Below are 10,668 nucleotides of genomic sequence, written 5' to 3'. Positions count from 1 at the left end.
GACAGAGCCTGCATTTGTGTGGAACAGTACGTGTACATATGTGCATTTACAAAACACAGCATTACAAAAATTTAATTGATATAAAATTGGATTGTGCAATCTCTTCAAAATATTTATTACATGGATTTCATGGTATCAGTGTTATGCATTTTATATTCCCATAATAATTTTATAAGTACTCTGTAAAATACTGTAACATTACTATTTGCTCTTCTATAACCACAATTACATTCCACATGCAATTCATGATTTTACTCTCTTGTACTATAGAGATGTCACAGAATATGTAAATATTTTGTTGTAAAATGCACATACTGTGACTTGTGCCCCAGAGGGTATCCCCTAATTTAGAAGTGCTTGATAAAGATGTTCAGATTTTATTTGCTATTATTTATTTCTGATAGCAGAGCAGGAAAACGAGTGTGCAGGGGATAACCTTGATGGATTTGTTATGACAGATCTGGTCTTTTATAAAATCTACCCCAAAGAAATCAGTTCTCCTGCAGTGATGGCTCACAGGAAACTCAGATCACTTCCATTAGCAATAATGCATTGGTAATAATACTTTATTCAGATGCTGGGAACTCATTTTAGCCTAAGATTTATATAGCGAATACAAAGAAAGCACAGGCTTTTCCTGGGTGGACTCAGAGTAGTTGCTGTGCTTCACTGCCCAGTGCAAAGATACTTGCAATATTTATATTTTTCCTTCCATTTTGCCAGCCTTACTTCACAGTTGCTCAGTCACGACACTGTTTTTTCAGGGAAGAAAGCTACACATGCCACCAAGAACACTCCAGAGCCCTCTGACAAGAGACCCTTCCCCCACACATGGCCTCCGAGTCTCACATCTGTCTGTCTGAAGTCATTAATCCAAAGACTTCAATGAAGGCAGGATTCTCACGCTAACAAGCTGGCAGCGTGGGCTGAGCTCTGCTTCCTGGCTCCAGCTAAAGCTTTCCCTGCAAAAGGTTAGAGAGAGCAGCCCCTCATTTTAAGCAATGCTCAAGTGGGTGACTTATGCTGAACTGTGAGTGCTTTTCAGAGAGGCTGTCTCAAAAACAAAAGGAAGGATCTTTATGAACATAAAAGCACAGCCTTTTCCTGTTTAAAATATAAATTAAGTATATTTTGAAAATTCTTCACATAAGTCCCTCCTGCTCTCCCTTACCTTTGCAGTGCTGGAGGGGATGCGACAGAAACCTTAGCTCAGAGTGAGGTACAATTCAGCCACGCTCAGGCTATATGATGCAAGTGTGTTTCACATGAAAAGGCTGTGTGTCTCTCTCTACACTAAGCTAATATTTTGCCAGCATCCAGATGAAATATAGTTTGACAGTGGCTGCTAAGAACGGGGGAAAAAAAACAAAACAAAACAAAGCCCATCAAAACAGATTTCATTTGTATAATGAATTAGACTAATAATTCTTAACTTACAGCCTGTAAGTAAAATATATAGAGAGAAAAATAAATGCCATTAGCTTTCTTCCAAACAATAGTTATTTTAAAAGGGATTATAGAATATTTAGTGAATTTTGAGCTATTATTTTTTAACACAATTTTAGACACCTCTTCCAGCCAGTAATGTTTTCCTCCCAGAAAACATGAAGCTTTCAGGCTCTCATAGAATTAAGTTCTTTGAAAGGCCAATAATGCATTTCTAAAGCTCTTTACAGGCATCAAACTGGATTTTTGTTTTTTCCTGGTCCTTTTATGTTATTAAGTACTTGTATTAAAAAGCAGCTGAAACAAGGCAAGTGAGACTTTCCTGATTGAAGAAAACTGCTGATTGCCAAATGCTATTTAGGATGGCTCTGTGACATCCCTCAGGAGGAAAGTGGGCTGCAGATAACAGTCCAGAGCACTCTTTCTGTGAGCACCCCTGAACTCCAAAGCAGTTTTTAGAAGCTTTAGAATCAAAGTAGCTAAAAGGCAATTTACCTTATCCCCACTAGCAAAGAACAGCCACAGCCAAAAATTTGTCCCAGTGTGCAAGTCATTCACCCACCACTAAAGTGAAGACATTTCTGGTATGAGGAATGACCACACTCTCAATGTCAAGATATGCTGTCTTATAAAAAGCATCCTCATCCTGGAATCTAATAAAAGGCACAGCTAACAAATGCCTCCTGATGATATTTCATTTGATAGAGGCATTCTGGTGAAATTGGTGCTTGCTTAAATTAGGGTATTCACCAGTGATTTTGAGAGAGGAATATACCAGCTCATGCAGCAAGCTGAGGTTTCCAGCTAAACAGACATGAGTGCTAATGCTATTTATGTAGAAAAAGCCCAGCCTAATATAACATGATCACAAGCAGCTTTTACCAACACCCTTAGAAGCCTTGTGTGGTCCAGGACATCTGTGGTTCACAAGGCGAGAAGATCCAGCACCCCTGACCACCTCTGCTCCTCGATGACCTGCTGACATTACCAGTGGCTTTATACTATGTCCTCCTTATGAGATGCTGGCACTTGGAACAATGCTATAGAAAGAAGAATTTCAGTCTTTTAAACAAATATTGAAAATTATGCTAATAAAGAAAATCAATCAAAAAAATCTAAGCTAATCAACCTAAAAAAGGTAATAGATATGTCCCTCACAAGGGCATAATATGAAAAAACACAAAAAGTAACCCTCCAGCTAGTAAGATGCAGTTAGTAGATAGATTTCCCTATTGTTAACCTTCAGAAACGATCAATTTATCATGGATATAGGAGTACAAAAATTAAAAAGAAGGGGAAAAAAACCCCCATAAAAAATAGAAAAGAGGACCTCAAACTAGAACAAAATATGAGATTTGACAGTTCAGCATGTGATCCAAATTCATTGCAGGGAATTGGAATGTTCTCAACAACTTTAACACACTCTGAATCTGTGAGCAACTGAAAATGAAGATGACACGAAAGGGAGAATGTATATGAAATATATCATACAGTTTTAAATAACCATTCTCCCCAGGGTGATGCATTTACTTATGAAGGAAGTAAACAAAATATACGAAGTGGATTAGTATGCAGGGGAAAGACGAACCACAGAAGACCTCGTTATGACCAAGAGCAGAGCATGAAATCTTGTACTTAACCTGAATGTATGAATATTACCCAAAAAAGCTGCATGATTACTTCAGCGATGGAAACTAAACATATTCTTACAATTTCATTAAACCATGGTCAAATTGCTCAATGGCTTTCAGGATTAAAGTTTGTAATACCAAAGGGGATTGTTAAAAGATATTAAATAAATGCAAACATAGCCCAAAAGTAGGCCTATTTCGGTAGGAGGGAGGTGGGCAAACCTCATTATCCCCAGATACATGTATTTATTATTTGTTCTTTGTGAAAGCAGAAGGCTTGACACAAAACAAGAAATTAAAAATTGCAATTGATAGCACACAAGTAAGAAAAACAACGTATCCAACCAATTAGTCCAGGTTAAAGGCATCCCTGCATACACACTGAAAATACTAGGCCCTCAAAAATTATTTCTGAGAAGTGATACAGCAGAGCAAGTATAGCCCCAAACATCAATAAAGGGAAGAAGAGTGCTTTATTAAACAAGGAGTCTAATTTCAAGCATATTCTGTAATGCAAAAGAGCAGAACAGTTGCTGAGGGGAAAAAGAAAATGAATGGCAAAAAACCAACTTCAAAACACCCCTCTAAACATTCAAAGGATAATGGAACAATAAGCAATAAGCAGCATGGGTTCATAAGGAACATGTCGTGCCAAGGAGACGTGATTGCTTTTTTGATAGAACTGCAGAAATCCTGGATGAAATATAAACAGCACGATTTTAATAAAGGATTTAATACAGTGTCTCACTAATCTCCCAAAATAAATTCAAATTGTTTTGGACATAAGCACTGTCATGTAAATTGAAAACAGGTTGAAGGATCACAAACACTGGCTGATGAGAAATGGCAGCAGATTGCAATAAGTTGTGGAAAAGTATTCAGTGGGTCTACTGCAAGGTATGCAGTTGTTTCTTCTTTTAATAACTTCACTACTAAACTGGAAGAAAAGGCAAACAGCATGTAAATGAGCTCTGCAGATGAAACAAGAGTTGGAGTAACATTAAAGTGGCAGAGAATAACAAACTAAGGTCTAACTTAAAAAAAAAAAAAAAAAAAAAAGTAAAAAGCAGCAATCTACTGCCTTGGAGAAAGGACATCCCATAGCAAAAAAAAACCAAGGAACTTGTGTAGGCAAAGCAATGGCCTGCACTTGTCCTTAGGACTGAAGGGCAGAATATATATGAGGGTTTGGAGTGCACTTTGTTGGACACAGAAGATAATGTATGTTTGGGTTGCATATTCAGTAGTCTAATGTGGCACAGGAAGGAAGAAAATCCTGTGCATGGAGGAAACACACGGTTTTAAGTATTTACAATTAAATACATTTTACCATTCCAAGAAAAATCTTGAGATGCACACAGGAGGGAGAGAGAGACAACAACACTGGGAGATAACAGGGGCTAGGGACAAAAAGCCTAGTGTACTCCACGCTTTCAGAGAAAGATGCCATCTCTACAACATAGGCTCTCCCTCTCCATTTTATCCCTTTAGTTGCTTTTCTTTCCCTCAAGAGAACCCCTTCTTACTCATGACTTTATTTTCTAGCAGCATTCTTGATTTTTCTCACTCTTCGTCCTTCACAGTGTCTTTCTCAGTTCCTCTTCACTTTGTTTTCTTCATTTCTCTTCACAGCTGCACTGGCTGCTCAAAAGCAACAAGTGATATGTCATTGGACTGCCTCTGCCACTCACCATACACATTATCTCCCAGTATGAGCTGGACTGTGGGTAAGGTTGGAGGAGGTGCTGCTAAGCTGAGCAGTCTGGGCCATCTGGAGGACAGCAATGCTTCCAAAACCTTTTGGTTCTATGAACTACTGCCAACTCTTTTGAATTTCTCTGCACAGTTTCTACTGGAAGTGGAGCTTTCATTCTTTCACCAGGTTCCTCACACTAACCATGGAACCTTGTTATGGCCTCACAGGTCTTCCGTAGCTCATGGACCACAACTTAGAAGTCACCACAATTCAGTTCTTAATTTCCCTTGAACTTCATTTTTGCATTAAATAGCAAACTAAGGCAAGCAGTGACAAACAGGAGCAATGCTCCTGGTTATTATCTGTATCACAAGGACAGTCCAACTTGAAGCTCTGAATACTAGTTTGTGCTTTTTAGGGTTTATGGCTCCGATCCAAATGAGTTGAAAAAGGCAAACTTGGAGATTAAGAAAGTGAGAAAGACCATGGCCACTTTTCTCCATAGGTAAAGTAAAAGGTTCTGGTGAATATAGGAAAAAAAATACTTTGTATAAAGCAGCTAGCAAAAACAACAAAAAAAACCAACCAAACAAACAAAAAATATCAAAGAATTCTGAAATTTTGCTATGATGGGCACTTCAGAAAAATCACTGTTAGGCTGAAAGCTGACACCAGCTATAATTTTAAAAGTCTCTAAAGTTTTAACCTGTGTGCATAAGACTCCTATTGCCCTTCTACATTACTTACTGATTACAGAATGAAAGTATTGGATAAACTTTTAAGAAGGAAAGTTTTTATTATTTGTGAATTTCATACTCAGGCAAAGAAAAAAAAACAAAAAACCTTTGCATCTCACTTCTAGCATTGTAGATTATTGAGACCTTTAATCAGTTTGAACACTTTCTGCACAGAAACTTGTGAAGATGATCACAGGTAAATAGGATTATGCTAAACACAAGAGCCTGAAATAGAATTATTTTATATGGATGGACGTGACTCACATGGCTTCACCCTCAGTGTCTTAATCTACAGTCTATCAAATATACTAATAACAGTTATTCTTCCCTCCAACTCCACATTATAGAAATATGACTTATTCCTCGAGTAATTCACCTTTAAATAAAGTATTGATGTCTTCTCTCTCCAACAATCAGTGTTGTTAGGTATTCTATATAACATTGTGCCTTTTATATAAAATAAAACAGAAAAGCAGCAATGCATGCATCAAAGCCATTTTAGTTTTCCATGTAACTTAGATCACTTGTCTTTTATTACTAATAGCAACTGAAGGGTTGCTGGCACTTATCTTCAGACAAGAATAATTTAAACAACAAATCTATTTGGAATATGTGACATGCACACTGATGCTTACCTTTAAAGGAGAACTCAAACTTCAGCAAAAGAGAAAGGTTAAAAGGAAGAGTATTATAATTTAAAAAGTGAAACTAGACAGGAATAGCAATCTATACTTAAGAGCCATCATAAGGTTTTGTAATGGGCATCAATAATTGCAGAATCAGAATAGAAGTTCCTGATATCATCATTTTTAATTCCTTTATGAATTTCAATTTCAAGAATTTGAACATTTATTTATTAATAAAAGACCCAGCCATATAGGCAACCAAATTCAACAACAAAAGCCATTCCACTGATTAGGGGATTTTGGTCTGTCTGAAATACAAATCTCCATTACACCACATCACAGAAACGGAATTGTCTCTGAACTCCAATTTTTACAACAAGGTAAAACACATCAAAACCTAGTGTAGTGTAAGAGGACAGCATAAACAAATCAGTCTTTTTATACAGGAAAAAAGTTGTCTTACTACATTTGACTAAAAAGGAAGTAGCGTAGAATGTAATGCAGCTGGGGGCACCACAGTTTGAAAGCAAAACAGAATTGATGTTATTTTGGGAAATACACTCTTTTTCCTCTTCATTGATAAACTATTGAATACAAATCCTAAGGAGAGGTAAAAGAGTAACAAATGATACCTTCTTGCTGCAACACAGTAATGCATTCAGGCTGGGAGTATCACTTATTCAGATAATGAAAATTGGTGATGTCAAACTAACAGCATTGTGGGTATTGAAAGCCTATTGATTTTTTTTATCATAGATGAAATGTCATAGAACACCAACAGAAAAGAATGTATGTATTTGGAAACCTTTCAAACTCCTTTTTTTTTTTTTTTTTTTTTTTTTTTTTTTTTTCATGTAGTAACATGTTTATTGGTTTTCCTTTTATAAACTTTGGCTGCAAAAACATCTCTGAATTTCCGTTCTTTCATCTAACAGAGAAAAATGTGCTTCTTCTTTCCTTTTTTTTTTTTTTTTTCATGTAGTAACATGTTTATTGGTTTTCCTTTTATAAACTTTGGCTGCAAAAACATCTCTGAATTTCCGTTCTTTCATCTAACAGAGAAAAATGTGCTTCTTCTTTCCTTTTTTTTTTTTTTTCATGTAGTAACATGTTTATTGGTTTTCCTTTTATAAACTTTGGCTGCAAAAACATCTCTGAATTTCCGTTCTTTCATCTAACAGAGAAAAATGTGCTTCTTCTTTCCTTTTTTTTTTTTTTTCATGTAGTAACATGTTTATTGGTTTTCCTTTTATAAACTTTGGCTGCAAAAACATCTCTGAATTTCCGTTCTTTCATCTAACAGAGAAAAATGTGCTTCTTCTTTCCTTTTTTTTTTTTTTTCATGTAGTAACATGTTTATTGGTTTTCCTTTTATAAACTTTGGCTGCAAAAACATCTCTGAATTTCCGTTCTTTCATCTAACAGAGAAAAATGTGCTTCTTCTTTCCTTTTTTTTTTTTTTTCATGTAGTAACATGTTTATTGGTTTTCCTTTTATAAACTTTGGCTGCAAAAACATCTCTGAATTTCCGTTCTTTCATCTAACAGAGAAAAATGTGCTTCTTCTTTCCTTTTTTTTTTTTTTTCATGTAGTAACATGTTTATTGGTTTTCCTTTTATAAACTTTGGCTGCAAAAACATCTCTGAATTTCCGTTCTTTCATCTAACAGAGAAAAATGTGCTTCTTCTTTCCTTTTTTTTTTTTTTTCATGTAGTAACATGTTTATTGGTTTTCCTTTTATAAACTTTGGCTGCAAAAACATCTCTGAATTTCCGTTCTTTCATCTAACAGAGAAAAATGTGCTTCTTCTTTCCTTTTTTTTTTTTTTTTTCTTTGAATGTGTTATAAATATAAATGTCTGCTTGTGGTTTGTGAGACTGTTTCTAGGCTGATGCATGAATTGGTAGAAAGACTGTCAGAACATGTACAGCTCCTTCAGAAGAGAAGCACACTATGAGTTGTGAAAGCCTGACTGAACTGGAGGCTGTATAAGAATATGAGAGAGCAGGAGCTTTATTCTAAACAATGATCTTATCATAAGAAGTACCAAAATTATTTGGAAGACACAGGACACATCCACAGCCCCCTCCCCAAAAAATTAATCACTCCTACTCCAAAACCCAACAAAACCAAACCATAGAAATTACATTGACTGCAGCAAAATTTTACTAAAGTATTTGAGACCACAGAAACTGAGAAAATGTAAACTTCAGACACTAAGTTTCAACATCTAGCAATAGTAAACAGAGAACTATCATTATGTCCAATTAACTGTTTTTAAAGCCAAATAATGAGGACATTTTTAGACTGGCAGAAATAGGTAACCATGGTGAGATGCAGATACACCTAACTACACAAACCTTTAGGAAATATCATTCGTCTGATTCTCTTTGATGTAAGTGTTTTAGCAAGACTAAAGCCCAGAACACTTCCATTACATCTATATAAATAGAAGCTCCTCCTTTCCAAGCAGGGTGATTACTACAAGCTACAAAACAAATTTTTTTTGCATGTGCTATTCTTTGTAACAAGCCAGTTACTTAATGAAGTAAGAGAAAGATTACAAAATGTAAGCAGAAAATAAGTATGTATGATATTTCTTTGTGCTTAGAAATCAATTTTCTCTATTATAAAGCAGGTGGAATGTTGCCACTGGAAAACCTATGCATGACTCAGTTCTTATCTCACCATTAAAGGACGGGTGACGTAAACCAAACAGTGCTTAACCTTCTTCTTCGTGATCCATATTTCTTGCAGAAAAATGCAGAAGGGCAATATGTCTCCTAAATGCTGTCTGCTCCTTCCATATAAAAGCCAGAAGCAATATTCTTCAGTATCCTTTAACAACAAGCAATGAATTTATCATATCTGTTTGTAATGCCCTTTGGGACTGTTCAGGAAGAAAGGCGCGTTAAATGTAAGCTCATTATCATCATTAACTCCTTTCATACACCAGCTGAGCTCAGAAGAAACAACCGAAAGAAAAATAAAAGGGAAAAAAAAGAAGAAGGTAATATATATTTACCCTTCTTTTATTTTTCTAGTAGTTTTTGTGTTTTTTTTTAATTCATAGATACCTTAATTAGATAAAACAATATTTATTAGGAAGTCCCAAAAAAGCTTGATCATTTAAGTCCATGAGATGACACATTGCTAAGGAAGAAGAATAAAATGGCTTGACTTATTTCAAGGGGCATTCCACACAGCAGTGCCTAACCTACACTTCTTCTCTTAAGCTTAGAAACACTGGAAGGTTCCTGCAATCACTCCTCATCTGTGTGGAAGAGAACAGTGTGGGGAAAAGGAAGAGCTTTCTGTTTGTCCCGCCCTAGATTTGAATGGGACAGGAGCCACTAGTTTTAGCCACTGAAAAGTTACATTTTTCATCCAAAATAATTTACTAAGCTCCTTCTAGGGCAGTGTGTGAGCAGCAGCACCTCCAGACCACAGCTTATACCATACATGCTGGACGTTAATATCAGAAAACTGAACTCAGGAAGGCCCTTTTCTTTGTCAGGTGACAGCAAGATCAACCTAGTGAGTTACCATCATGCAAAACCCACCTTTCTGCCAGCTAGGTGAGTTTGCACAGCTGTGTTTTTACATATAAAAAGTTATTAACAATTCAAACAAAAGGATCCTTTTGACACTACAGCTTGATTCAGCCCCGTTGGAAAAAGTGGTACTAATTTTACCTCTGTTATTGCAGCTGATAAACTGGGGTTTTTGTATGTATGTGATAGGTATTTCCTACTGCTGTAGGTTTACATGGTTTTCTGTTGCTTATTATAGGAAATGTTTAAAACTTTTAAACCTGTCAGGAATAAGCCACAGTAAAACTCTTAAAAATGGAAGCGAGTGACAGAGAATCCTTAAGACTACTTACAGTGAAATATATATTGTATCCAACTTTGGCAAGCTAAGAAGTCACCTGAATTCAATATAAAATGGAGAAACAAGGAGAAAGCTGTGAAGTTTATCTGACTGCACAAAGCCAAGAAAAAAAATCCATACACAAACGTTCAACTCAGGAAAGAAACACAGGGCTGCCTCTCCAGCTGCTGAACATGTGTGGAGATGCTTCGGCTGCTGTTCAGCTGTCGGGGGATGTTCTGAACAGCACCTCCTCCCGCGGCATCCTCACGCTTCAGCTCGCCCTCTCATTTGGGAACACCCCTCGGCCCCCCAGCCGTGCCCCCCCCCTCCACAAGCCAGGAAAGAACCGCAGGCCTGCCTCTCCAGCTGCTGAACATGTGTGGAGATGCTTCGGCTGCTGTTCAGCTGTCGGGGGATGTTCTGAACAGCACCTCCTCCCGCGGCATCCTCACGCTTCAGCTCGCCCTCTCATTTGGGAACACCCCTCGGCCCCCCAGCCGTGCCCCCTCCCTCCACAAGCAAGGTGCTCTCATGAACCTGGAAAACCTCTCTTCGTCTCCCACGCCGATGCCGAGCTTCCCCTGTCACCTCTCATTGCCGTCGCGCGGGATTCGTACCGGGGTGCGGGACCCCCCGTACCAGAGGAAGGGGCTTCG

At 37.2% G+C, this 10,668-nt stretch overlaps 1 protein-coding gene across 1 annotated transcript in view; it reads left to right on the top strand.

Moving 5' to 3' along the window:
* The first annotated feature begins 10,083 nt into the window (after nucleotides 1–10,083).
* Nucleotides 10,084–10,668, top strand: part of GPR37 (G protein-coupled receptor 37 (endothelin receptor type B-like)) — a 15,186-nt gene continuing 14,601 nt past the window's right edge. The window contains exon 1 of the mRNA XM_010003398.1: nucleotides 10,084–10,633. Coding sequence (XP_010001700.1) covers nucleotides 10,084–10,633 — 550 coding nt within the window. The remainder of the gene's footprint in view (nucleotides 10,634–10,668) is intronic.

The sequence above is a fragment of the Chaetura pelagica genome, unplaced genomic scaffold (genome assembly GCF_000747805.2).
Source record: "Chaetura pelagica isolate M959 unplaced genomic scaffold, ChaPel_1.0 scaffold57, whole genome shotgun sequence".
NCBI lineage: Eukaryota > Metazoa > Chordata > Aves > Apodiformes > Apodidae > Chaetura > Chaetura pelagica.
Note: the sequence above shows the minus strand (reverse complement) of the source record. Positions and strands in the feature narration are given on the sequence as shown.